At 49.3% G+C, this 26924-nt stretch overlaps 5 protein-coding genes across 5 annotated transcripts; 4 read left to right on the plus strand and 1 right to left on the minus strand.

Moving 5' to 3' along the window:
- Positions 1-773: 773 nt before the first annotated feature.
- On the plus strand, positions 774-3040 carry CGGC5_v002658 (uncharacterized protein; the record flags this gene model as incomplete). The annotated part of the gene is made up of 2 exons (XM_066151014.1): positions 774-1362; positions 1449-3040. 2 exons carry the CDS (start codon positions 774-776, stop codon positions 3038-3040), a joined length of 2181 nt encoding a protein of 726 aa, XP_066009989.1.
- A 665-nt stretch (positions 3041-3705) lies between these two features.
- Positions 3706-6880, plus strand: CGGC5_v002659 (uncharacterized protein; the record flags this gene model as incomplete). Its single annotated transcript, XM_066151015.1, has 2 exons — positions 3706-3901; positions 3969-6880. The coding sequence occupies 2 exons, from the start codon at positions 3706-3708 to the stop codon at positions 6878-6880; spliced, it is 3108 nt and encodes a 1035-aa protein (XP_066009990.1).
- A 3323-nt stretch (positions 6881-10203) lies between these two features.
- On the plus strand, positions 10204-10637 carry CGGC5_v002660 (uncharacterized protein; the record flags this gene model as incomplete). Its single annotated transcript, XM_066151016.1, has 4 exons — positions 10204-10214; positions 10268-10384; positions 10443-10481; positions 10547-10637. The coding sequence occupies 4 exons, from the start codon at positions 10204-10206 to the stop codon at positions 10635-10637; spliced, it is 258 nt and encodes an 85-aa protein (XP_066009747.1).
- Positions 10638-10680: 43 nt separating this feature from the next.
- CGGC5_v002661 (uncharacterized protein) lies at positions 10681-13348 on the minus strand (the record flags this gene model as incomplete). Its single annotated transcript, XM_066151017.1, has 5 exons — positions 10681-10686; positions 10797-11869; positions 12149-12266; positions 12332-13144; positions 13196-13348. The coding sequence occupies 5 exons, from the start codon at positions 13346-13348 to the stop codon at positions 10681-10683; spliced, it is 2163 nt and encodes a 720-aa protein (XP_066009746.1).
- Positions 13349-14541: 1193 nt separating this feature from the next.
- CGGC5_v002662 (uncharacterized protein) lies at positions 14542-16851 on the plus strand (the record flags this gene model as incomplete). The annotated part of the gene is made up of 1 exon (XM_066151018.1): positions 14542-16851. The coding sequence occupies one exon, from the start codon at positions 14542-14544 to the stop codon at positions 16849-16851; it is 2310 nt and encodes a 769-aa protein (XP_066009748.1).
- Positions 16852-26924: the final 10073 nt, after the last annotated feature.

A 26924-nucleotide genomic window follows, 5' to 3' on the forward strand; every position in this document is an offset into this window, starting at 1 on the left:
AGACCGCCATCCAGTCCCAATAAGTATACACATCCAACAGATATGCTGTATTAGTATCATGATGAATCTTTATATCGTCATAAACAGATGACCAGCTGGGCTACACATACCCTTATGTGTAGTGATAGTCAGCCCAGATTAAGCTAGAAGAGCGTGTATTGCTCCTCATAACAGACCTCACGCTGGACATCTCCCTACTAGAACAGTCGTCCGCCTAGGATAGAGTATATGCAGTATAGCCAGACAGGGCTCCAACTCACCATCCCACGCTCGTCTCATGCTAGAGGCACGCTGAAACCCTACTACAAGCTCGCAGGACCTGAGACGCAGCCTGTAGAGGGCGTTAATCCTCAGCATAGAGCGTACGAGACAACACGGCTATCCGTTCAAGGGCGATGAACAGCGGGTACAAGCATCCACGGCATTCACAGTTGTAAGTGCATATTAATTCCCTGAGCCGTTGTGGCTGGCTTGTCGCCGTGCCGCTGGCCGCTGGCTGCTGGCCGCGCCGCGCCGCCACGGCTGGCCCGCCCTCGCCTGGCAGCCTAAAGCAGCAGTCTCAGCCAATCACATCCAGTCATGCTGAATACGTACCCCTTTTTTGAGTACCATGTTCCCTTTTACGCACACCCACATATCTCATCTCACCAACAGCACTCCCGCACCCTCTTAACCACTCAACCACCCAGTCCTAAACCACCACCCTGGAAACAAAGGGGGAAAAAACAGGAAAACCCGATAGTTTCCTCCATCAGAAAGTGCACATCACCGCAATGACCAGAGTGCCCGCCAACCAGCGGAAGAGGAAGCGTGACGAGAGCGACGATAAGAAAGCGGCTACGGCAGCGCCGTCAGGGTCCAGGAGGCGGGTGCGGGCCAGACGAGAAGACGAGGCCAGCGCACCCTTCACAGAGACCTCGTCCGCGCGAGAACGGGCACAACCTTTCCTCCTCGCTGTTGCTAGGATGCCCGTTGACATGCTCAGCACAGCCTGGAGCGTCGGAAAGAACCGGCCGATCAACGCGGCCCACGTCCAGGAGCTGGTACACGCATTCAGGAGCGGCGGGCTGGAAAGGCGGGCGCCGGAGAACCGTATCGTCGTCCTCTGCAGCGCCGAGGAAGTCAGGCGTATGCTACAGGACGGCGGCGACGAGCGCGACGAGGACGACGAGGACGATGAGGACGACGAGGATGACGAGGACGGCCCTCGCGAGCTATCCTTCCTGCGCTGGGCCGAAGTCAATGGGACCAAGGCTGAGGTGATGGCCGGCCAGCACCGCATCCAGGCGCTCCGCGAGTACGTCAAGGAGACGGGCGCGCCGGGTTCCAATCTGTGGTGGGTGTGCGAGCTCTACGATAAAGGTAGGAAGGCCCTCCCCATCCGGCTCACCAGAAAAAAGCATGAGGATGTTTCACGAGAGACTAACGGACGACATGGACACCTGAAGACCGCCTGCCGCGCGACCTGAACATCAAGCTGCGTGTGAACCGGCGGGACCCAAGCCTGCCCGACAACCATGGGCAGATATGGATGCAGCTTGCGTCCATCGCCTGCACGGGAGGGCGGGACGACGAGGAGCTAGGCGGGGAGGACGCAGCTCAGCATGTTGTTGAGGCGCTCCGCCTCGGCGGCGAGAAGCACTTCCCAACGCGGAGGCTCATCACGTTGTGGAACCACCGGAGGTGGCGGCGCGTCATAACACAGTGGTGCTGCACAAGGTTAGGGTTAGACACCTTTAACATCTCATATTTTGAGTGGATCGCCAGCCTCCGCATCGACGAGTACTGGATTGATGCCCTCAACGAGGTCCTCAGTGTCCTGGCCGACCTGCCAGCGGACGAGCGGGACCACATCACGCCTGCCGACTGGGACAAGCTCTCGACCTGTCAAGCCGCCCCCGACATCACGAGCGTCTTCTACTGCACGTCCGGGCAACAGCAGCAGCAGCAGCAGCAGCAGCAGCAGCAGGCGGGACATAATCCGCGCGCGCGGGTTGATGGGTTCCTTGCGACGCTGGATGATGATAGCTACTGCCTCATCCACGACCACGTCGTGGAATCGTTGGTGCTCACGTTCCCCGACCTGAGGCGTATCCTTCACTGTAGGAAGATAGAGATCCAAACGGCCGTCCGCGTGCTCCGTCATGTGATCCGCTGGATCAGCCCGGAGCAGGCCGCAGCCGTCGACGACGTCAGGCCTAAGGATAGGAACAAGCCCCTCCTCCGGGAGCACCTGTCGATAGCGTTGGACCAGCTGGCCTCACGCAGAGGCTGGGCCCCCAGGGCCTTCCCTGCAATCGCGGCCGTCCAGCTCCAGAGACGCGTCCTGGACCATGTGCGGGATAACCTGGCCGAGTTCCGGGCGCCAGAGCTGCTCCCGCTCCTGGACGACGACGCGGTAGCTGAGGGGAGGGATGGCGACAACAGCAGCTCATACGGGCATCGCTTCAACAACATTACGTGGGCACGCCTGCTAAAGCTAGTGCGGCAGTCGACCGACAGGAAGGGCCACACGCTGCGCCCCTTGTGGAAGACGGAGCGCGCGACCAGGGGGAGCGAGCGCCAGGCCCAGGCCTCCACCCTCGTGCGAGGTTTCTGCGCCAGCCTGTCCAAGCTCGCCGGCCAGCAGGACGTTGCGGCCATGCAATTTGCCCAGCAGAAGGCGGAGGAGCTCGTCAACAACTACTTCGCGCTCTGTAATAGTTCCGCGGCGGCGCTGGACTGCCCCGATAGCCCAAGCCAGCCAACGCAGGACGCGCCCGTCATCACCACCAAGCGGTCTTCCCGCCAGCGCCAACGTAGCGGCGGCGACGACGACAAGGACGACGACGACGACAACAAGGACGGCGACGACGACGCTCAAGACGTAGCACAACCCAGCCGTCGCAGCACCATTCCTTCTTCCTCGTCGCCGCCGCCGTCACATCAACAGTGGCGCCCTCTGCCATCACCTAAGGCGCCAGCAACCACAACTGGCCAGAAACCGGTTCCACGCTGGAAGCTGGGGCTCAGAGCCGGAAAACCGGCTCGAGCAGCGTAGCAGTGATGACCGCGTCAGCACGCTTGAGGAACCCTTGCATCCCTTGCATCCCTTGCATCCCTTGCATATGAGATGATTAATATGACAACTATGGGCCCTTAGGAGAAGCAGCCAATAGAAGATGTCCCAGCAATGCTTGCGCCCGCAGAGCACATACCATAATCTAGATAAGGTTTCGTATTCCAATACGAAGTGTAACCCTCAAGGTGTTGATCAGCTTCATGCCCCGGAGGGCATATATATGAATAAGATAGCCTATTTCCATATGGTCTCTGTGAGGTAAGACTCCACTATCCCTCTCATGAGACTGTTCAGAGGTTTTGCTTATGTTAATGAGGTACTGAGCTGTCCAATCAGGGCTTGAGTTCACCCTGGGGGGGCAGGCCAGCCGCCAAGGGGGGCTGAGGGTAGGTTTCTCGTCACCCCAAGAACATACAGCCAGCACATACTGCATATCTGCCTCCCACGCTTATGGTAGGTAAGGAGGTGTATAGAGAGGGTAGGATATGACTGGTAGGAACATGTCCACAGCTACTGAGGACATGTTGGTGGTCTTGCGTAGTATACAGTGGGCGTTTCGCATGAAACCCTCAGCCGACGTCAAGATTACACATAACTGAGACTATGAACAGCAAGGCCCAGTGTTGCGCTGTTACTATATTGAGATGTCTATAACATACGAGGCAGATGCTGTTGCTGAGCCGCCGGTGGACAGTGAAGCCTTTTCTGACGTAGGTACTGCCTCTGACCTGGGTCGCGATGAGTTCTTGGTGCACGACCAGCAAGACGATGAAGGTGTCGACAGGCGGATCGGCCACCGGTGGGCGGTGGACCACTCCTCAGGACACCACAAGTTCCAAGGTATATAGGCGGAAGGGGCAAGACCAAGAGCAAAGGAAGAAGCTGACTTCTCTCGCCCCTTCCACAGCTAGACGCTTCATCAACAAGGTCCTCAACAACGATTTCGAACCGGCCGATGCCCTCAAGATTCTCCAGGAGAAGCATACGATCGATTATGGGTCCCGCGCCGGAGGCAGCGCCCCTGCGAAGCCGACAGACTCCTTTTTCCCGCAGTTCTTCCTCGACTTCTTCAGCATTGTCGGTAAGCCGGGCAGCCCCATCACCAAGAGCGACGGGCCCGTCTTCGACAACGTCGAGTTCTCTCTGGAGAGATACGCAGCGCCTTACAGCGCTAAGCACGTCGACGGCATCTCGTTTGACATCACTGGGCGTACTTTCAGGGTTGCAAAGGCCGGTACCCGAGAGGTCTGGTTCATCGTCATGCACCCTCTGGCGGACGAGGCGTCCGGGCAGCCGGCCGCCGGGCGCGAGGGGCCGCGCGAGAGACAGACGGCTTTGGATAAGAGTGGTATGCCGGCTAGGCTGGCGCGCGAGCTAGCCGCGTACATCGTGAGTGTCTTCCAGTCGCCGCAGCTGCTTGGCGAGGGGGTTGAGACCAGCTGGCGGCTGGGGATAAAGAACACCCAACGCATAAGCCCAGCCAAATGGCAGGTCTTCCAGCAGCAGTTCATGGACGGATGGGCCGTATGGGCTAGCACGCGCGACCGCGATTCATACTGGCGACGCCACGAGCCAGCCTTCCACGCGTACGACTACGGGGCAAATATCGAGATCCAGATCAACGACGAAATATACAACCTACCACGCGAGCGGCACGTATACCATGAGCAAGAGGAGGAGGAGGAAGAGGAGGAGGAGGAAGAGGAGGAGGAGGAAGAGGGCGAGGGGGAGGATAACGGAGATGAAACCAGCCAGCAGAGGGCTCAAGAGCTCTCTATCAACGAGGGATCCAGTAGTAACAGTGACGCAGGGGATAGCATAGACTACCAGCAGATGCTCAGGGATAGCAAGGGCCTACAGAAGTTGATCACAGAGCTTGGCGCCCGCTTCGACCTAGGCGGCATCGCCGCTATATCATATGCGCTCGCTGCCTGCATCAATAGCGAGTCAGACGGCTCGCAGACGCGCTGCCTCCTCGCCGACCGCAACATGGTGGCGCAAGAGTATCCCGGCAGACGCGACTACACCTTCTACCCGCAGGCCTTCCACCCCACGTACGGGAACTTCTCCTCCAGCCGGCCGCCCGCCTTCCTCGACTCGCTCTACACCGCCCTACGGGGAAACATAAGCGACCGCAACGAGGGCGCAGACGTGCTGTCGTTCGGCTACTTCCAGGGCTACTCTAACATTAAGAGAAGCGTGCGCCACAGCGCAAGCGCCCTCCTCGCGACGAAAGGATATGCGACGGCGGCGCTGACGGCGCCAACGTCCCTCACGTCCGCCACGTCCTACACGAGAGACAGGCGGGAGAGGCTGCTGCGTCGCATCCGCGGCGATCTCACGCCTGAGCAGCCCGAGGAGTCCAAGCCGTTCGCGCGAGAGCGGCGGCAGCTGGACATCGCCATGGAGAAGGATGAGGTGGCGTACCGCATGGAGCAGGTCGTGTCCCTCCACATACGACACATGCATGGTGCTGAGCGTACTTTTGAGAATGTGATCCGCCCCATCTTTCAGCTCATACGCTTCTTCCTGACAGAGCATGAGTCATACGTCCACATATTCCGGTCCATGCCAGTGGACGTCTTCCCCGGTATTATGTCCGCCTACTGCCGCTTGTTTGAGCTCGCCATTAGCGAGATGGAGCGGCGTTATGTTGCTGGGGGCGAGCGCGGCCTCGACCTCGCGCACTCCGAGGGCGTCGCGGTGCTGGACCGGCTCGGCGGGTATATCTTCACCGGACACGAGCGCCACCTACCGAAGACGGTGCTCCGGCCGCTGGGCACCCTCGACAGCCTCCGGGCTGGGGCGTGGCCCTACATCGACCCAGCCCTGCTGGACCTCTGCCCAGCTGGGGCGGCGAGTGCGGTTATAGATACGAGCCGGTGGCCGCGCTCGGCGAAGACGGGGAGGCTCGTGCTACTCCATGTCAGCGAGCTCCGCCACCATTATGGCGACCGCATCGTCTCCCACCGGGAGACCGAGATCTGGTTCAGCCAGCTGGGACGGGACGCATTCAGGAGCCACGCGGCCGTAACGGAATTCGCGACGGAACTCCTGCGGGAGATGTGGATCCCGCAGACTAAGCTGTTCATAGGTAGTCAGCTGCGGCGTAGGCTGCAAGAGGGCGGCGACGCCGGCGGCATACCCACCACCTCGGGGCAAAAGGAGGCGTGCAAGGTCGCCATTACAGCGTGGGAAGCAGCGCCGGACGCCTTCACTAGCAAAGCACTGCAGCGGTTGACAGAGGGACTCACGCCGGGCGGCCCGCGCGTGGTGATGGCCCCGTCGAGGATGCGCCCCAGGCACGACTTCACCGCCGAGCTGGTCCGCGTCGTCGTCACCGAGAAGGGGCGGGCCGCATTCGCGCCGGCCCACGCCACGTGGCCGGACCACCTGCAGGCGGCTCTAACCAGCAGTGGCGGACTCAAGCCTAATGAGTGGGCCTCGGTGCTGGCCAGAGGACTGCTCGTAGCCGGCGTAGAGTGGGCGCCCGATGCCGTCAGAGGCCGTCTAACGTCCACAAACATCGTGAGCCTGCGCGGACGAGAAGGCACGTACGCTGTGGCTACCGGCCCGCCGGGCTCGCTAAGGCGCGCCGCGCAGGAGGCGGAGATCAAGCACGAGAAGGCGCTGAACGACCGGGCGCTCCGCCAGACACGTAGAGCCATCAACTTCAGCGACAGCTTCCCTTTCACCAACGTCCCTAGCCTCATTACGAATGGTTTCCTCCAAGCCAAGGCGATCTTCTCTGGCAAGGGCGACGCACGGGTTCTGGATAATAATCTCTGTGGACATAATGATATCATCCATTACCCTTGAACACTGATTCATTCATAATGAGATCGTCTAGACCAGGGAAACATTTTCGACTCCTCTACATGATATTATCCATCACCCCTAAACCCTGATTCATTCATAATGAGATCCTCTAGACCAGGGAAACGTTTCTGACTCCTCCATTCCATCTACTGCCCACCACATAGACTCAATCTCTTCAGGGCTATTTGCGCACAGCTTCTGGTTGGGAGATGTTGTCCGCTGTGAATGAAGATAAAACCCATCCACCATACAGTTCCCTAAGTCGATTGCCTCTAACCTGAGGTTATGCTGGAGACTTCTGAGAAGTGAGGACCACGTCTTTCGCCCCCCTCCGGTGATATCGACAGACTCGAAAATAAGCTCCCGAAGCGTGTCTCGATGCCCCTCTAGCAACATCATGAGCTCGTCCTTCGTGCAGTCGACGAATTCGATACACAGGCTCTGTAGGCCTGGAACTCGAAGATCCTCGGAGAGCCTCGGAAACTGCTGCCTTTCGTCGCGGAGATTGAAGTGTAACGTGAGATTGGTCAGCGTGGGAAAAAGACGGAGAAAACCGCAGAACTCTGGACACCAATTGGAATCCGCAGCCTGGATTGGGTCGGTGTTTGAAATCAGTTTCTTCACATCCCTAAGGCGAGGAGTTAGGTGAGGGGGTGGAATGGTGTTCGCATCTAGAGCAAGTTTGACTCGCATTTTCTCACATACGACCATACCCACTGGAGAACTCGGGATCCCGTCCGCTCTCCCATAGATAAGCCAGTGAGGGCTGGAGTAGTAGTCGGGTCGGTGACGACCGGCGAATGCCCGGTGTTGTATGTTTTGCCTTTCTTGGCTTTTTTTTTTACCTAACTTACTGGCAGCTTCAAACACCTACTCAATTATTCCATGGAGATGTTGAACCTACCATTACGTCCACGATAGCTATCATCACGTCTTCGATGGCTACTTTTTTTCCCAATGATTCTATGCCGGAACGCGTCGAGGAGTAGTAGTAGTAGTAGGTAGCAGGGCCCCGCGACACAATATATGTGGGGTTAGGGCGAGGAGGAGAGAGAGAGAGTGGTGGTGGTGGTGTAGGGTAGGTAGGAGGACGACACGTAAAGAAAGGGACCTCACACACACGCACACACACGCACAGATACACACACATATAGGTATATATGTATATGGATAGATAGGTAGATTGATAGATAGTAAGCTAGCTAGGTTTGTTTGATGGGGGAATCAGTGACCATGCCCCCGAGGGCATCAGTCGTAACCATGCCCCCGAGGGCATCAGTCGTGACCATGCCCCCGAGGGCATCAGTCGTGACCATGCCCCCGAGGGCATCAGTAGTGACCATGCCCCCAAGGGCATCATCCAGCTCATGCCCCCGAGGGCATCAGTCGTAACCATGCCCCCAAGGCCATCAGTAGTGACCATGCCCCCGAGGGCATCATCCAGTTCATGCACCCAAGAGCATCATCCAGTTCATGCCCCCAAAGGCATCAGTCGTAACCATGCCCCCGAGGGCATCAGTAGTGACCATGCCCCCAAGGGCATCATCCATCTCATGCCCCCAAGGGCATCAGTCGTAACTATGCCCCCGAGGGCATCAGTAGTGACCATGCCCCCGCGGGTATCATCCAGTTCATGCCCCCGAGGGCATCATCCAGTTCATGCCCCCGCGGGCATCAGCCCGAGTCAGGCTAGAGGAGACCACCACAGAGGACTTCCCCCTATCCTGTGGGCTGCCTCAGGGCTCACCGCTATCCCCTATTCTCTTTCTGCTATACATAGCTGATATCCTAGCTGATAACCAGAAGCTACGGTTTGGCTATGCGGTTGACATAGGCCTGCTAGCTACTAGCCCTTCCCTGGAGGGAAACGCTAAAGCCCTCAGTCAGGAGATAACTCAGATTCTCGACTGGGGAGCTGATAATAAGGTTGCTGTTGGTTTGGCACAGGCGGCAGGAGGTGCGTGGGTGTGGTTACTCACTCTGCATATCTGCAAACAAAGGGAAACTGAAATGCAACGGAAATTGATGGTTCTTGATTGTCTTCTTCTTCCTTCTTCTCCGAATGACCGCTGTGGTTACGTGCCGTGTATATATACCCGGCACGCCGGTGCGGTCGGGATGTGCCCCGGCGGCACGTGTCATGCGGCTTGGCAGTGTGGCTCGTCGCCCTGAGGCCGCATTAGTGGCAGTTGCCGACAACTGCCATAATATCGTTCCGACAATTTCACAATCGACATCACTTGCATGTGTGATTAAGCAAAATGAAGACCTCTGCACTCACACTAGCTGCTGCTTTCTTCAGGTACGCCAGCAATATTTCCTTACCAGAGTATTATCGACTCCCTATTTGTAGCACCGCCCTTTCTCAAGAGTTGCTTAGATGTTGCTGCGCGGACGCGAACGGCCAAAACGTTGCTGTCATCACAAGCCTCTGCCCAACAAGGGGCGGAGTAAATGTGTAACAGGCTAGGCCTGTCACATGGGATGCTCTCGGCTATGTTCGGCACTGAGTAAGACATCAAGGGATAGGATATCAAGGGATAGGACATGAGGGTCGAAGATAAAAGGACACGTAGATGCAGCTGAGATGAACAAGAAACCTTCCTTCCTCATCTGAGGATTCTCATTTGAGAAAGGAAGTACGAGTTGCAACATTGCTCCTACCAACCCTTTGCAAAATGCAGACCTTTTTGACGATCTATGCATCAAGCTTACTTACAAGCTCACCGACGAGGATTGCGCCAAGATTCAGCAAGGTTCCAAGGGCGACTGCATCGTGGACGTCCAGGAAACAGGCACTACATTGGTCATGACAGTCTATGCATCAGCCACGGTCACGCCCACGGCGAAGCCTGAACTGTGAGCTGTAGAGGCCACCTGTGGAGAATGAGATGTGATTTCACGTAAGCTACAAAATGCTTTGTTAATAAGACAAATGATGGGGAGGTGCTGCATTTGGATGCACTCACTGCCGGCGGGACAACAGCACGCAGACATTTTGAGTCTGCTCAAGTATGTATGACTAGTGCTGACCATGTTAGTTTATGACTTGTCCTTGAATTTCAACCGAAACATCGCTTCATGTTATCATGCTCCGTTGCGCGTGTGACAAGATTACTATTTGAGTGGGCAAGTAACTATTAACTATAACTAAGAAAAGTGCTTACACGCAAGCAAAAAAAGAAAAGAAGAAGCGGATCTAGCAATTTTCCACTACAAACCGCTAAGTCAATCCTGAATTTGACCCATCTCCTTCATCACCAATATCCACAGGCTCCGATGTAACAGTCTCCGTTTCTGCATTCTCACCAACAGACAGTGGAATGCCCCAATGGTTAGCCAGTTGCTCTTTCCATGTGTCTACCAGAACGGTTTTCACTCCCTCAGTCGCATAATGAGCCACCCATACCTGCCCATCCTCGGGCAGCACATCTACGCTCGTGGGCACGCGTACAATCTCCGCCTCCGGTCCGACGTACATATCATCTCCTTGCGGCGGACAGCGTAACCATTTATGTGTCGGACTACACACTGGCGAGGCTTCGGAGCCGATGGCTCGCAGGTTCTTGAGGCAGTCCGGGCAGAAGTCGCGACGAAAGCAGTAAGTGCATTGGTAGAACTCGGTTTCGAAGTCTGCCGTCTTCTGACATTTCTTGCCGTCGAAAGCCAAGCCATCACAAGTAATAGTGATGAGGTCTTCATCGTACGCCTCCGAAGAATGTTGATCTTCCAAGGCATCAAGGCGTTTCTTGATTAGAGAGTGAACAATCTCCACGTCATCAACACTGCAATGAGCAGATTTAACGCTGTTTTGGTCATCGTTAGACTGTATCTCTCTCTCAAAATATTCGGAAGAAGTGAAAGACTCGACGTAAGACTTGGCGGCTTTTATGCGGAGAAACTGCTGCGAACCGACTGTAATGTGGATCCTTGATTGTGAGATTGTCTCATCTGCCAGCTTGATCGCAAGTTTCATCATTCGTTGCTTATTCTCCTCAGTAACGTCAGGGAAGTCCTTAGCACTGAAGCGTAGAGCAGACGTCACAAGGTCCGGCTGGCCCTGGAGGGATCTTGCCACCACCGCGTTTTCCATGTCGTGATACTGAGACAACGTGCTTTGGAGGATGTAAAAACCGAGGTGGTCGTTCTCAGACCAGTCGTCAGACAGGATCTGGATCGCTGTCTCCACTTGGTACTTGAGAGCCTCCCTCGCCTTTTCCTTATTGCCATTTTGAATGTGAAGAACACCGAGGTATCCAGAGCACGGGTTAGAAGATAAGTAGGACATGGAGTCGTCTTTGGCCATCTTTGCCAAGGTCTCCATTTGTCCCATATCTGGCCCCTTCTGCACCATGTTCAGGAAGTAGTGCTTTGCCAGTGCTGAAATGGCACTAAGGCGAACGGAGGAAAAGACTGTGCCACCTACGTGGCTGAGCTGCTCCTGACTTTCTCTCCAAAGCATCAGGGCGTTATCAACTAGCTCTGCCTTTTCGGATGGTGCCGTAGTTGACGAATTCGCAAGCTGGTAGGCCGCAATACCTTGGTCATATAACAACACGCCGCGGACTTCGTCGTCAATATGATAGTCAGCTTCCTCAATTGTGTCGATGGTGCGGTCTTGAACTGGAGATAGGTTTGACGTAGCGGCCCTCATAGCGGCTTTGATTCTGCTTAGAAGCTCTGGGTTGTTTTTGGCCACATCAAACACCCCTAGAACAAGTGACTCATGATCGAGGTCCTCTGCAATTTGCTTCAGTACACCGAAAGCCTTTTCTGCTGTATGTCCCGTGGGGAAAATGCTTTCGAGTACCTCCACGGTTTTCTCAGCATGCTCAAGGGCCAGTGCGGCTCTCAGTTGTCCAAGTTGTCCTTCCATCAGCTGCGCCGAGTTTCCAACCTCGCCAGCGGCCGAATAGTGAGATATTGCTTGTCGCATGCCGCCGGTCTTGTGACAACACTGGCCTAGCAATAAGTGCAGCGCGGCCAGGTCTGTGGGTTGCGGTTGTGGGCAGGCTGCCTCTTTCGATGCTTCGTCAAGAGCTCGTCCCAGCTGGGCAACTGCATCTTGGGTTCGCCCCCGAGCAAGAGAGGCCACTCCCAAACCGCGATAGCAAAGCCAACTAGGGTCTTCCTGTTCCAAAGCGCGGTCGTAAAATGAAGATATCACATCCCAACCACAGCCCTCCGACAAGGTTGCTTCCGCCAATCGCTCATACCAGAGAGAGTCAATTTGTGAGTCTGAAAGCCCTAAAAACCCTTGACACCAACTATTCGTATTGTTCCAGTAGATTGAATAATCTGAAATTGCAGAAGATGACGGAGATGAATTTGTACTGTCATTTTCGTCGTTGACAGAAGCATCAAGCTGCGGGGTGACTGCATTGTCCTGTTCAGTTGGTTAGTGGGCCTTGATCTTCACGCCTTGCAGAACTCTATACACAGGCTACTCACAAGGGCTATGAACTGCCTGAGCCACGTACAAGCATTTGTGACTTCCCAACTCCGATCCCTCAGAAGGCCTTCCAGGACCGCAATCGCAATCGGCTTGAAGTAGCCCCTCAGAGGACTGGGAGCTGTTTTGACATCTGCGCGCCATTTTCTATCCATCCGTCGTACCACGGCTGGGTCGTCCAACCACAGACGTACGTCTTTGATCTCCTCCGACGTCCAGTAACCTTTCTGAAACGTTCTCTTATGGTTTTGAAGAACTCTATCGTCTTGAAACATGTTTTGCAAGTTGAGTCCAATCTCGGACTTCTGTTCACTTGACAATTCACCCTTCCTATCGTCCTCGAGCACGCGAAGTCTATCCAAGTGATAGGGCAACCAGTTTAAGAGGTAGATGTCGATGGCTTTAGTTTCTTCCACAGGATCCTTTCTGAAGTACTCGAATGCGCGAGTAACAATGAAATGATTCGCTTCGAACTCGTCTACCGAAATGTGCTGACCTAGAGCGTGGAAAGTGTTGAAAGAATCTCCTTCGAAGTTGAACTGGAACTGATTCCGAAACGCTCTGTCGGCGAGAGCCCAAAAGAAGTGACCGCACTGCTCTCGGCTTGCGCTTTTGATAGAGATGGTCATGCTGATAGAAGAATGGTCTTTGACTGTGTCCGGTAGCCCCAAAGCGACCGCGCCCTTCCGCAGGAACTCTTCTACCTCATCCTGGACACATACGTTGTCGTCCTCGAGCTTCAGGATGGCAGAGTAATTCGTTTTGATAGCGGATTCAAGCCACGGAACAGATTCGATGCCTGAACCTAAAGCCTTCAGGGCCTGTTAGTAGTTATCCCCAGAGTTCCGTACGATCTCACATACCATAGCAGCTTCGAGCTCGTCCACTGTTAAAGAGACGTTGCTATACACAACCCACTTGAGAAGTTCATTCAATTCGGAAATTTGCTCAGCAGTGAGGGAGCGCTCCAAATCGTTGATGACCTCCCCACGGGTGCTCGTTGCCTTATTCAGCATCTGATCCAATTCGTCGATCGCCGTGCGTTTGCTGAGCTGTTTGATCACTTTGCCAAGCTCTAAAGTGAGTGACGAATAGCTCCCTTCTGTTTTATTCGGCAGCTTATTCAAAATCATGTCCTTGACCTTTCGCTGTTGCGAATTTGACTTCGTGTTCTGCAGAATCCCATAACTACTGAGTTCACCCTACTCAGTTATTCCATGCCGGAACGCGTCGAGATACGGCCATCCGTGTACAGCCATTGGCCCGACTTGTCCGGAGCCCCACCGGTCCCCCCCTGCCCGACTTGGAAATCTCGACGCGTTCCCTGGGTCCTCTGATTGGCCGGGATTGACTTCAGTGTCTCCACCTTCAATTGAAATCTCGACGCGTTCCGAAAGGGAACCCTGACCCTAACCCTAACCCTGCTACCTGCCATTACGTGGGCGATGGCTTGAAGTCAAAGCCGTTGTGGCCACCACCAGAATTGAAAGTGGGGCCAGGGAGAGGGGGGGTCAAAGCCGGCACGTAGAGGGGGTACAAAGCCGTAGAGATTCCCCAGAGTAAAATAGACAAAAGTAGCATGCAATTGAAGCCACAAACCGGGTCATTACGGGAATCCAGTTTTCAGTGTTTTGTTTCGCCATTTGAGTCCAGAAATAGGGAAATAGGGTAGTAGATATTTTTGTGATGTCGTCCCGATCCCCGCATTAACCAGCCAATCACATAACAGGGCCACCAGCCAGGCCAGAAAGCCCGACCGAGCGATGGAACGTAAGCAGGGAGGAAAGTAGATCAAGGAGAAAGTATATGGAATTAAGGGGCAGGAAGGTGAGTTTATAAAGAGAGGACAGGAGGAATCAGTCAGAAACAGTAGATAGAAGAAAGTAACCAATACATATAGCCAAAGATGGAGCCATTCGTTCACGACACGCAGTATTCCATTTTGATATGCACGTTATGTAAGTATGCAGTCGTAGCCAACGAAGTCACAGCACATTTACGCAATCACCATCGGTCAATCACCGCCAAGGCCAGGAGCAAGGTCGCCGGATTAGTCGGCGATATTCCCGGCATCATCCGCAGCCATGCCGATTTGCAGTCGTTTCAATACCCAGACTCCACAGTCAAACCCATCGCCCACATCGCACCACCCCAAGTCGATGGATTACGTTGCCATTCATGCCGTTATATGTGTCGCCGCGTGCGGAACATGCAGGAGCATTGCCGGGTGGAACATGGATGGCAGAATGATTGGCAGAAGGGGGGTAATGTGCAGAAGAGGGTCATGGCAGCAAGGGATTTGCCGTGGGCGACGGGGGTGCCATGCCAGCGGTTTTTCCCATCACGCGCCGGGAGCCGGTGGTTCGAGGTCGGGCGGGGGTTAGGGGTGGCCGTTCGAAGCGAGCCATCGGGGCCGGGGACGGACGACACGGCGTGGTTTGTCGCGTTGCATGAGAACCAAGAGAAGCGGTTCGAGGCCGACGCGCGCGAGGAGGTTAGTATAGTAGACGAAAAGTTGGAGCCGAACGGGTGGTTATACCGCGTCGGGTGGACGAGGGATTTGGAAGGGTTGAACAGGACGCAGTTGCAGGAGGCCACGCAACCGATCGAGGACGGCGAGGAGACGTTACGAAATATGTGGGCCGTGTTCAACAGCGTCGCGGACAAGGCACGCGCAACAGCAGCACCGCACAAGGTCGGGCACGACGCGTTGTTCGAGGCGGAGCGGAAGGAGATCGGCCAGAAGCCGGTGCGGCCGTTCGATAACCGCATGGAGGACGACACGTGGCAGCGGTACAAGGAGGTTTGGCGCAAGATGGTGAGCATATGGTTCCGCATGGACGAGTGGCCGGAGCGCGAGCGGCCGCCGTACCGGTTCACCATGCGGCAGGGGTCGTTGTGGGATGCGTTCACCAGCCGTGTCGAGGCGGACGTCGGCAGCAGGCAGGCCGCGCAGGCGGAGGAGGTCGAGGAGGTTGAGAGGATGTGTTTGGACGCCATCATCGCCATCATCGAGGACCCGTACAAGCAGAGCCAGAAGGAGAGCGCGATGATCGGCGCGTTGGCGGTGTTAGGCATCCGCGAGGACGGCGGGTGGCACCAGGCGACGGAGTACACGACGAATTATTCAGCCGTGATCAAGGTGGCCAAGATGTTCGTCGTGTACCAGGCGTGGTTGGAGCGGCAGGACGAGGTGGTGGCGTTGACGGCGACCAAAGGGGCCGAGGCGGCGTACGAGGAGGCCAGCAGCGTGTTCCATTTGGTGCGCGACAAGGTGCGGCGGTTCATGACGCGGATGCCCGGGCGGCCGGACGACGAGCCCAGGGCGATGAATTGGATTTACGACGCGCGCACGTACGGGATGCACATCCGGTTCAACACGGTGGCGCCGGGGATGGTGGATTGGAGCGGCGACCGGATATCGTTCCGGCGGGTGCGGGTGCGGGTGTGCGAGTTGGCCGAGATGTTCCACGGGTTGGCGCAGGAGGCGCGGTCGTTGTTGGCGCAGTTGGCGGTGGTGGATGGGCATGGGGACAGGGATAATGAGCACGGCGACGAGCATGGCGATGGGTATGGAGGCCGATCAGCGTTGGCAGCAGCGTTGCCCGCCATCAGGTGGGAGAGCATGCACGACGACCACAGCCAGGACCGGCCGGGGTATTCGTTTTTGCACGACGACCGCAACGAGGCGTGGGTGGGCAAGGGGAAGGGGTGGATCGCACGGCGCATCGCAGAGTCGGAGGCACGGCGGCGGGCGTGGTTAGACCCGACGCGAGGGACGGCGGCGGCGGCGGCGGCGGCGGCGGCGGCGGCAGTGGCAGCAGCAGGAGAGGCGGAGGAGGCCACGTCCAACCACAGCAATAGTCACCACCCGTACCGCGAGAGGACGGAGGAGGCCACGTCCAACCGCAGCAATAGTCACCACCCATATCGCGAGAGGACGGTGCAGGCATACAGACAGGCGTTGGAATCGTTCCGGGAGCGGTTGTGGATGTTGATGCACATGGTGGCAGGGCAGCCGGCGCGGGCGCCCGAGTTAGCAGGCATCAGACACAGCAACACGGCCAACGGCGGGGTCAGGAACGTGTTCGCACACGACGGCATGATGTGTTTCGTCACGTCGTACCACAAGAATTACCGCCAGACGGGGACGGCCAAGGTGATACACCGGTATTTGCCGCGCGAGGTCGGCGAGTTGTTGGTGTGGTATTTATGGTTGGTGTTGCCGTTTTGGCAGCAGGTAGGAGGCATCATCCATCAGACGGACCGGAAGAGCGCATTTTTATGGGCGGACGACGTGGTTGTAAGGGGCAGGGCGGCGGGCGAGGCGAGCCGTGATAACACCAGGGGCGACGAGCGCCGCAAGAACACCAAGGACAACGACGCCCGTGACAACACCGAGGACGACGACGAGTGGTTAGGGCAGATGATCCAATGGGGAGGGGTGCAGTCAAGCAAGTTGTGCCGTTTGACGAGTCAGTTGTGGCAGAGGGCAGTAGAGGGCGTAGCAGAGGGGTGATCAGGCAGGGCAAGGCGGGGCGAGTAGGCGCCGTACATAGGAGTACGACAGTTTAGGGTAGGGAGTAGGGAAGTATAGTAGTAAAGGATAATAGAAAACAGAGCATCAGATGTTTTTTCACACAGAAAGATTTAATAGCACCAGAGAGCAGGAGGTGGAAGATGACAAAGAGTAACAGAGGGGATGAATAATAAGCAAGGAGCAAGAAGGGGGGAATACAAGGAGCAGCAAAAGGTATAGGCAACAGTGGAAGGATGGAAAGAGCAGAGAAAGGGGCCGGAGAGAAGGGAAAAAACAGAAGTAAAAAGGGGATGTAAGAGCGTAAATATAATACAGATGTAGTGTTAAAGATTTCAGGGCCAGTTTTAGGTTAGATAGCGTAGCAGAACAAAAGGGCAGAACAGTAAGAGGTCAGTTAACAAAGGCGAATTAGTAAGAGTATAGGAGTTATAATAAAGCAGATTAGGGGGCAAGCAGAGGGAAAGAGAATAGTATTAAGATAATAGGAAAGAGTAAAAGATTTATTATAGAAAGAGAGCAAAGTACGCCGAGAAAAATTACAGCCAAGAAGGGGTAGCAAGGTCAACAAGAGAGGGGGGATTAAAGAATCACATACCAAAGATAGCAGAATTATACAGCAGACAGTAGTTAAAGATAAAGGGAGGTAGAAAGAAGGTAGACAGAGAGAAATAGAAATACAAACAGATGGAAGACCAAGGGGGGAAGAGTAAAGAAACAGATTTCAGTAAAAGAGAAGGAGGGAGATTGATTTAGCAGCCCATAGAGGTAGAGTATAGGGGAGCCAGGGATAGTACACAGTAAGGGTCAGAGATAGGTTAAAGAGAAGGATTAAGGTCAGAGTAGGAATCAAAGTCAGGAATACAGCAAAGAGAAGGGTTAAGAATAGGGCAGAAATAGAAGTCAGCAATAAAGTAAAGTTTAGGAGGGATAGAGTAGAGAAAAAGTAGGAGATAGAGTAGAGAAACAGATAATAGAGGGGATATACAATTAGCAAGCAACAAGAAAGGGGGGATCCAAGGAGCAGAGGAAAGTAGAGGCAAGAAGGGTAAAGCATAGAGAGGAGAGAAGGGATAGGGAAGAAGGGAGGAATATAAAGAGCAGAGAAAGAGACAAAAGTAAAGTGGGCAAGGATAGGAGCGAAAAGGGAACATAGGAATATAAGCATAATATGGACAGATACAGAGTTGAAGATAACAGGACCAGTTTTAGATTAGATAGCATAGTAGCATAGTATAACAAAAGGGCCGAGTAGTAAGGTGTTCGTCCGTAGAGGCGAGTTCATAAGAGTATAGGAGTCATAATAAAGAAGATTAAAGAGTAAATAGAGAGAAAGAGATAAGGGAGTAAGATAGTAAAAAAGAGTTATAAGTTGTTCACAAAACAACAAGAAAGTACGACGAGAAAGGTTATAAACCAAAAGGTTAGAAGAGTAAGTAAGAGAGGAGAAGTTAATAAGTAACAAACCAAAGATAGCAGATTCATAAGGTAGATGGTTAATGTATATAATAGAGTAGGAAAGGGAAGAAAGGAGTTAGAGGGAGAAAGGAAACATATACAGACAGGATAACAAGGAGGAATAATAAGTAAACAGAGTTAGGTAAGAAAGAAGGAGGAAGGTTCATATAGCAGCCCACAGAGGGAGAGCATAAGCAAGTCAGAGATCGTACAGAGTTAAGGTTAGGGATAGGTCAAAAGGAAAGGGTTAGGGATAAAGCAGGAATTAAAGTGAGAGTTAGAATAAAGGCAAGTATTAGAGATAGGTCAAAAGTAAAGTTTGGGATATATTATAGGGAAAGGGTTAGAGATAGAGCAGGATTAGAAGTTAGGATAGAGTAAAAAAAAGGGGTGAGGGATAGAGCAGGAATAAGAGTTAGGGATAGAGCAGAAATAAAGGGCAGGATTAGAGTAGAGAAAAGGATAAAGGATAGGTTAAAAGAAAAGGGTCAGAGATAAAGCAGAAATAAAGGTGAGGGTTAGAATGAAGAAAAGGGTTAGGGATAGGTTAAAAGAAAGTTAGAAATAGAGCAGAAATAAAAGTTGAGGATAGAATAGAGAAAAGGTAAGGGATAAGTTAAAAGAAAAAGGTTAGGGTTAGAGCAGAAATAAAGGTAAGGGTTAGAATAAAGAAGAGGGTTAGGGATAGGTTAAAAGAAAAGGGTTTGGGATAGAGTAGAAATAAAGGTGAGAGGAAAAAGGGTTAAGGATAGGGTAGAAATAGAAAGTTGGGAACAGAGCAGAAATAAAAGTAAGAGTTAGAGTGGAGAAAAAGTTAAAAATAGAGTAGGAATAAAAGTTAAGGATAAAGTAAAGGAAAAACAAGAGGGGTGTTTATATTAATAAAGTAAGGTAGTCAGTATAAGCAGGCATAAGTAAGAGAGAGAGAGATTCCAGTCCAAAGCCAGAGTCAAAAGTTCCAATTCAAATAGAATTGTAAAGGCATATAAGGATATAGATGAAGATAAGGGGGTAAACAGGACGACAAATACAAGTAGATAGTCAGCATTATACAAAATTCCAAGTTCATAATATATACAGATTAAATAACACCAAGATATAGAAGAATAGTAAGCACCAGATAAATTAACACAGAACAAGCCGAATAAGGTTCCAAAGACAACCATTTTATCATAAGGTCAGGGGCATGGCAAGAAGGGGTAGCAGGACACATTTTACCAGTAGGCAGGAGTACAGGGGAATCAGGTTATATATTAGTTAGTTATTTAGAAGAGGATTTACAATATAGCAGTAGATAGTCGATAAAGCAGGGCGTTAAAAGTTATAATAATAAGGAAAGAATTAATTTAATAGAGAGAGTAGGGAAGAAAAGAGGTATTAGTAGTAGAGGTAATAAAGGAGCAATACAGCATAAGCCAGCAATTATATAAGAGGAGGTATAAGGGTTTATATAACAAGAGGGGTAACATAGGTAGGAAGGATAAGATAATAAAGGGAGAGGAGTAGAGAATAATAAGGATAACAGAGGGGTTATAAGAGGAGAAGGCAAGAGAAAACAGGCCAGGCAGTTAGATAGAAGAAGGCATACATATAAGAAGGAGAAACAGGAAAAGAGAGTAAGAGAGGGTTAGATTAGTAAGAAAAGGGTTACAAGATAATCAAAAGACAGTATAAGTTGTAAGTTATAGAGGCATAAAGGAAAGAATTACAAAGTTAAGAAGATATAAAGTTAAAGAGGATCAATATTTTAAGGTTAAGGATAGATAAAAGAAAAGAATAGATAGTTAGAAGTAGGGATAAATAAGAGAAAAGAGTAGGGGTAAAAAGAAAAAAAGGATAGGGATAGATAGAGGAATAAGTTAGGGACAGGTAAAAGAAGCAAATTAGGAATAGATTAGAGGAAACGTTTAAGTATAGGGGAGCACCATAAGGACGTAATTCAGATAAAAGGTGTTTAGAATTATAAGGATATATATAGTAGGGAAGAGATTTAGTTAATAAAGCATAGGAATAAAGTAGAAGTTTAAAATAAGTAGAGGAAGGAGAGTTCAAAGTAAACAAGTAGTAGCAACAGAAATATTTCAGTACATATAAACGAAAACGCCAGGAAATACAGGATATAAATAAGATAAATAAGTTAGGGATAAGGGTTAAGCATTAATAGAATAGCATAAATACATCGTGTAGAAGAGGTACATAGTAACATGGCGAAAATCAAATATAGGCATAAGTTAAAGAGTAGAGAAAAGAGGGAGATATAAAAGGGAGGATATAACAGCAAATTGTAGGGTTAAGTATAGGAGCATATAGTTTATATTATAAAGCAAAATAGAGAATTAAAGCAGACGTCCAAAGTTTAAGGTCAAGATTGGATAAAAGAGACATAAGATAGGAAGAGAAAAGAAAGAGAAGGAAAGGCAAAAGAAAAAGGGGTAAGAGATATAAGAAGTAGATATCAAATAGAGGTAGACAAGAGAGAGTAAGATAGCAACAAAAACAATAGGAAACAAAAAGACAATCATTTAGATAGGGTCATAAGCATATACATAAAGATAAGCCGTTCCACAAAGTTTATAAATAGAGGAGTAGTACAGCAAAAGCCAGTAAAAATCGAGGAGGAGATAGAAGAGTTTAGATTTAGAGAGGTACGATAAGGGTTAAGAAGAAGTAGAGGAACAGGACAGGTTAGAACAAGTAAGTAACAAGGGTAGAGGAGAATAAAGATGAGAGAGAGGTTAGGGAGAAGGAGGTAGGTATTTAAGGTTCAGGTAAGTAGGAGTATAGCAGGTAATAAAATAAGAAATAGTTAGGAAGATAGTTCGGCAAAAGTATAAGTATAAGGAAGATAGAGATAAGTAGCAGGAGAGAATAGAGCAGAGAAGTAGTACGATTAAAGGGGATAGATAGGGAGAGATAGAAGAGGAGAGTAAATATTGCGAGGCAAGGGACAGAGAAAAGGAAAGGGTTAGGGATAGAGAAAAGGAAAGGGTTAGGGATAGAGAAAGGAAGAGTGTTGGGGATAGAGAAAGGAAGAGTGTTTGGGATAGAGAAAGGAAGAGTGTTGGGGATAGAGAAAGGAAGAGTGTTGGGGATAGAGAAAAGGAAAGGGTTAGGGACAGATAAAGGCAAAAGGTTAGGGATAAATAGAAGAAAGAGGTAAGTAAGGGAAAGGGGCAAGAATAAAATAGTAATAGAAAGATATAGTCAGGGTTATAAGTATTTAGAATTATAAGGACGTTAGAAGCAAGGAATAAGTTTAATTAAAGGAGCAAAAAGGATAGGAGAGAGGTTGATGATAAGTAGATAGAGGAGATTATAGAATAAGGAGTTCATGGCAAGGAGAATATTTCAGTACATAGGGACGAAAGGGTCAGGGAATAAAGGGAGTAAAAATAATCAACAAGTTAAAGTTTAAAAGAGGTAGATAAAAATATAGTAAGATAAAGCGTAAGTATAAGTTAAGGATAAGAGAAGGCGTGAAGATATAAAAGGGAAGAGATAGTAAAAAGGAAGAGGTAAGGTTTAGAAGGGCGTAGTTTACAATACAAAGGACGAACGAGAATTAAAGTAGAGGTCCAAGGGAAAGGATTAGGAGGAGAAAAATACGGATGGAATAAAGGATGAGCAAGAGAGAGAAAGAAGAAGGAAGAGAAAAAAGAGTTAGGGGTAGTATATAGCAAAGAGGTTAGTAACAAAGCAAGAGTTAGAGGGATATAGACAAAGCAGGAGCAAAGCAGAGACAAGGGAAAATACAAAAACAGGAATTTAGATAGAGAAAGGACGGCAGGTAGATAGTAAAGGCGTTTTAAGAGGGCAGATAATCAGGAGTAAGAGAGGATAGAGAGAGAGCAACAGGAAAGGGTTAGGGTCAGAGGGAGCAAGAGAAGGGTTAGGGACAGGGGAACAGGAAAAGGTTAGGGATAGAGAAAAGAAGAAGGTTAGGGATAGATGAAAGGAAAGGGTTAGGGATAGATGAAAGGAAAGGGTTAGGGATAGAATAAAAGAACAAGGTTAGGGACAGGTGAAAGGAAAAGGTTACGGCCAGAGCAGAGGGAATAGTCATGATTGAAGATGAAGATAGGGAATATATTTCAGAGATAGGGGTGGTTTGGTTATTTACGAAAATTTACGAAATTGGAACAGCAGTTCAAGAGCAAAAAAAGAAAACAGGAACAGAAAAAGAAAAGGAAAAAGAAGAGAGAAGAAATCAAAACAGGTTAAAGGATAGAAGAGAGTATTATAGTTAGAGAGGAAGGAGTAGAGAAGTGTAGTAGGGAAGCAGAATAGAAAACAGAGTATGAGACGTTTTTACACAGGAAAGGTTTATATAACAGGAGAGGGGATAAAGGAGATAGCAAAGAGTGATAGAGGGGACCCAGGGTAAGCAAGGGGGAGGAAGAGAAGAATGGAAGGGTTAGGGATAGATAAGCAGAGATGGGTGGGGGGGAAGACGGAGGGGAAGGGTTAGGAACCAAACAAAATAAAAAGGTTAGGGATCGATAGGAGGAAAGGGTCAGGGGCAGGTGGTAGTAAAGGGTCAGGGACAGCGCAGAGAGGTCAACCAAAACAGCAGGAGAATAAGGTATACATACACCACAGGGCAACACAGTGCATAGTCAGGTTCGAAGGATTTGCGCAAGGTGAAGTAGCGTTCAGTTCGTACACATCACAGAGAAGCGAGAAAACAAAGCATGTATACCAGATAGTTTTGAAGAGGACAGGGAGATATATAAGGTATCAAAATAAAAATTAAAAAGATGAAAAAACAACAAAACAAAAAGAAAAAGAGAAAGGAAAAAAGACATAAAAGTAAGAACGGGAGGTTCAAAGTAGATACAGACAATATATCAAACAGCACGAGGCCAGAGGCATATAAAAAAGAGGGAGCAAAGAGAGGGAACATTCACACATATATAAAACGTATAAGTAGGATTAAGGTAAGATAAATAGAGATAAGCATCCGAAGTTAGGGTTATACATTAAAGATAGTTAGATTTTAGGGTTATACGTAAAATTGTAACATAATGAGGGTACAGACGCCAAGATAATGGTAATCATTCAGGAAATGCAAAAGGAACGTCGATATATGGCCAAAAGCAGAGTAGCATAATAGAGAAACGAGAGGAGATAGTAAGAAGGATATAGTTAAAGGGTTCGCAGTTATATAAGACATACATAGATGTTTCATTCATTAGTAAGGCCATATTCAGAAGAGAAAGAACAGAATCAGTTTATACATCATTCAACATACGGTTCAGTAGAAGCAATATCAATCCAGAGAGGACGTTAAGATAGGACAATAGCAGTATATAAGATGATTTTCCATGCATATTTCAAGATTATTATAGTTATTACAAGAAGAATAAGCAAGCAGCAGGTTATATTATAGATATAGGTGACAAAGACAATATAGTTTAAATATTAAAACGTGCCCACAAGCCCATGGCACATGGTGTATAATCAGAGTAGTAGGATAGACAGGTCAAAGTATAAGGCATTTTGAGATCATATAGTTCAATATGAAAAGAGAGTCAAAGAAAGAAAAGTCACAGAGGGAATAAGGAGTAGAAGAGCAGCAAGAAAAAAGAGAAGAAGAGGGAGGGCAAGAGGTTTAGGGTTGAAGGAGAGATCAAGCAGGGAAGAAGAGCAAAGATATTAATTTAGGGTTAGAGTAGAAGTGTAGTTTGCAATTTTTAGGGTTAGATAATAAATCAGGGTTAAAGGAAAGGTTAGAGTGATGGGGTAAAGTAGGTCAAAAGGTCAAAGAGAAAGTGTAAGAGAAGGGAGGTAGTAATAGAGGAAAGGGAATTCAACAGGAAATGAAGGGATAAAGACAATAGAGGTTATGTAGAATAAGTCAGAAGATAAGGGAGTCCGCAGGTCAAGACCATATTAAGATAGGGTTAGCAGAAATGGCGAGGAGGGGGAAGAGAATGAAGGATGATAAAGGAAGGTTACATAGTCACCATTTAGGAGGAATTTTAGAACAGAGGAAATAAAGTAGAGAGAGGTAGGGAACAAGTAAGACGAATAAACAGAGAAGTTAAGACGAGGAGGTAAGCGAGAGAAACAAGTCATATAGCAGGTTAAGTTATTTATTCGTAAGTTCACATTTAACACGGACAGGAATGGAAGTTTAGAGTTATTATTGTAGGAGTAGGTAGAAATAGATAAAAGAAAAGGGTTAAGGTCAGAGCAGGAGGAGGTAGTCAGGAACAGATAAGAGGGAAGGGTTAGGGATAGACAAGGAAGATTAGAAACAAAAGGTCCGGGTTATAAAAATAGAGTGAGGGAGCAGAAGGGTTAGGATTATAATTCAAGATGAAGAGGAGAGGAGTATAGGGAAGGGACAAATGGGGAAGAAAGGTTAGGGATAGGGCAGAGAGAAAGGATAGGGATTCATAAGAAAGATGAGAGACAAAAGGTTAGGGTTTTTTTGGGGTTAAGGGTGAGAGCAGAAGGAAACAGTCACAGTTCAATATAAAGAGGACAGGAGAGGGGATAAATAGGGGGGAAAGGTTAGGGATAGATAGGAGGAAAAGGGTAGAGATAGAGCGGAGGGAACGGTGAGAATGAAATGGAAAGAAAACGTTACAGATGGAAGAGAAGTATTTAGCGTTAATCCAGATAGAGGTCGTCAGGAACAGATAAGAGGAGAGGTCAGGGATAGACGAGAAAGATTGGAAACAAAAGGTTAGGGTTATAAGCGTAGAGGGAGAGAGCAGAAGGAAAGAGTTATAATTAAATATAAAGAGAAGAGGGATTCGGGATAGGTAGAGGGAAAAGGTTTAGGGTTAGATAGAAAAAAGAAAAAGGAAAAGGTTAAAATAGAGCAGAGGAAATAGTAGTGATCAAGTACGAAGGAAATGGTAAAGATAGAACAGAAGTATTTGGCGTTCATTCAGAGAAAGGTGATTCATAATAAATATAAGGGAAAGAGTAAGGAAGAGGTTCAGTCAAAGGAGCATAAGGAGAAGAGCAAAAGTTCAAAACAAACAAAGCAATAGAAAATAGAAATAGCAGTCAAAAAGGAAGAGGAAAAGAAAGAAACAAAAGCAGAACGAAAACAGGTTAACAGGTAGAAGAGTTAAGAGGAGGAAGGAAGGAAGCAAAATAATAAACAAAGAAGGAAGCAAAGTGATTACATGATAAGTTCACGTCAAATATGGACAGAAGAGTTAGAGAAAAAGTAGAGATAAGACAAAGGTTCAAGAAAGATAAAAGCAAAGGGTTAGGGATAGATGCAGAAGAAAGAGATAGAAGGTCAGGGTTATAATAGAGGGACAGGGTTAAGGACGGAGAAAAGAACAAGGTTAGGGACAGATGAAGGGAAAAGGTTAGGGATAGAGCAGAGGGGATAGTTAGGGTTAGATATGAAGAAAACGTTAAGGATAGAACAGACGTATTTAGCGTCAATCCAGAGGGATAAAGATGGTTAAGAATGAACATAAGGGAAAGAGTAAGGAAGAGGGCAAAGGTTGAGAAGAAATAAAGTGGTTAAAATGACAAAGTAAATAGTATAGTTTACGCAGACATAATTACACAGCAAAACGCATAAGACATATAAGAGTAGGAGAATAGGATGGAAGCAAGAGAGGCAGGTGTTAGGGTTAGGGAGTATATTTCAGAGAGAGGGGCGGTTTTATGGTTTAGAAGATAGGGATAGGAGTTAAGGAAAGCAAAAAAAAAGGAAAAGGGAAAAATAAAATCAAAAAGAAAAGAAGAAAGAAAAACAGGTTAATAGGTGGAGGAGTTGAGAGGGGGAAAGGGATAAGGATAAGCAAAAAAAGGAACAAAGAAGGAGGAAAAGGGATTAAATGACAAGTTCAGGTTCGATATAGGCAGGAGGGATGAGGAGAAAGTAGAGATAAAAGGTCAGGTTGGTGGCAGGGGGGACAGGGGTGGAGATAGATGTAAGAAAAAGGTAAGATATAGAGCAGAAGGAGATAGTTAGGGGTAGATAAAAGCAAAGGGTTAGGGACAGATGAAAGGAAAAGGTTAGGGACAGATGAAGGGAAAAGGTTAGGGATAGAGAAAGAAGATAGAAATACAGGTAAGGGATAGATGAGAAATAAAAGGTTAGGGACACATAGAATGAAATAGGCAGGGGCGGACAGAGTTAGGGTTAGAGATAAAATCAAACAAACAGGTTCGGGATAGATGGAGGGAAAAGATTAGTAACAGTTGAAAGAAAAAGGGCAGGGAAAGGGCGGGGAGGTCAAGTCAAAAGAGCAGGAAAACAAGGTATACATACGTAACAGGTTAATACAGTAAACAGTCAGGTTAGAAGCATTTCCACAAGGTGAAACAACATTCAGTTCGTACACATCACAGAGGAGGAAGAGGATATAGTATATATACCAAATAGTTTTAAAGAGGTTAGAGTGATATAGAAGGTATAAGAATAATAAAAGAAGAAATAAACAATTGATGAGAAGAAGAGAAAAGAAAAAAGGGGGAAAAGGGGGGGGAAGCGAAAGCACAAAGGTAAAGATGGAAGGTTTTAAGCAAATATAGACGGTATATCAATACGAAGCCAGAGGCATGTAAATAAAAAGGAGCAAAGAGAGGGAACATTCATACAGGAATAGAGCGTA

The sequence above is a fragment of the Colletotrichum fructicola genome (genome assembly GCF_000319635.2).
Source record: "Colletotrichum fructicola Nara gc5 chromosome Unknown KSG_Nara_v1_contig01, whole genome shotgun sequence".
In the NCBI taxonomy this organism is placed as follows: Eukaryota; Fungi; Ascomycota; class Sordariomycetes; order Glomerellales; family Glomerellaceae; genus Colletotrichum; species Colletotrichum fructicola.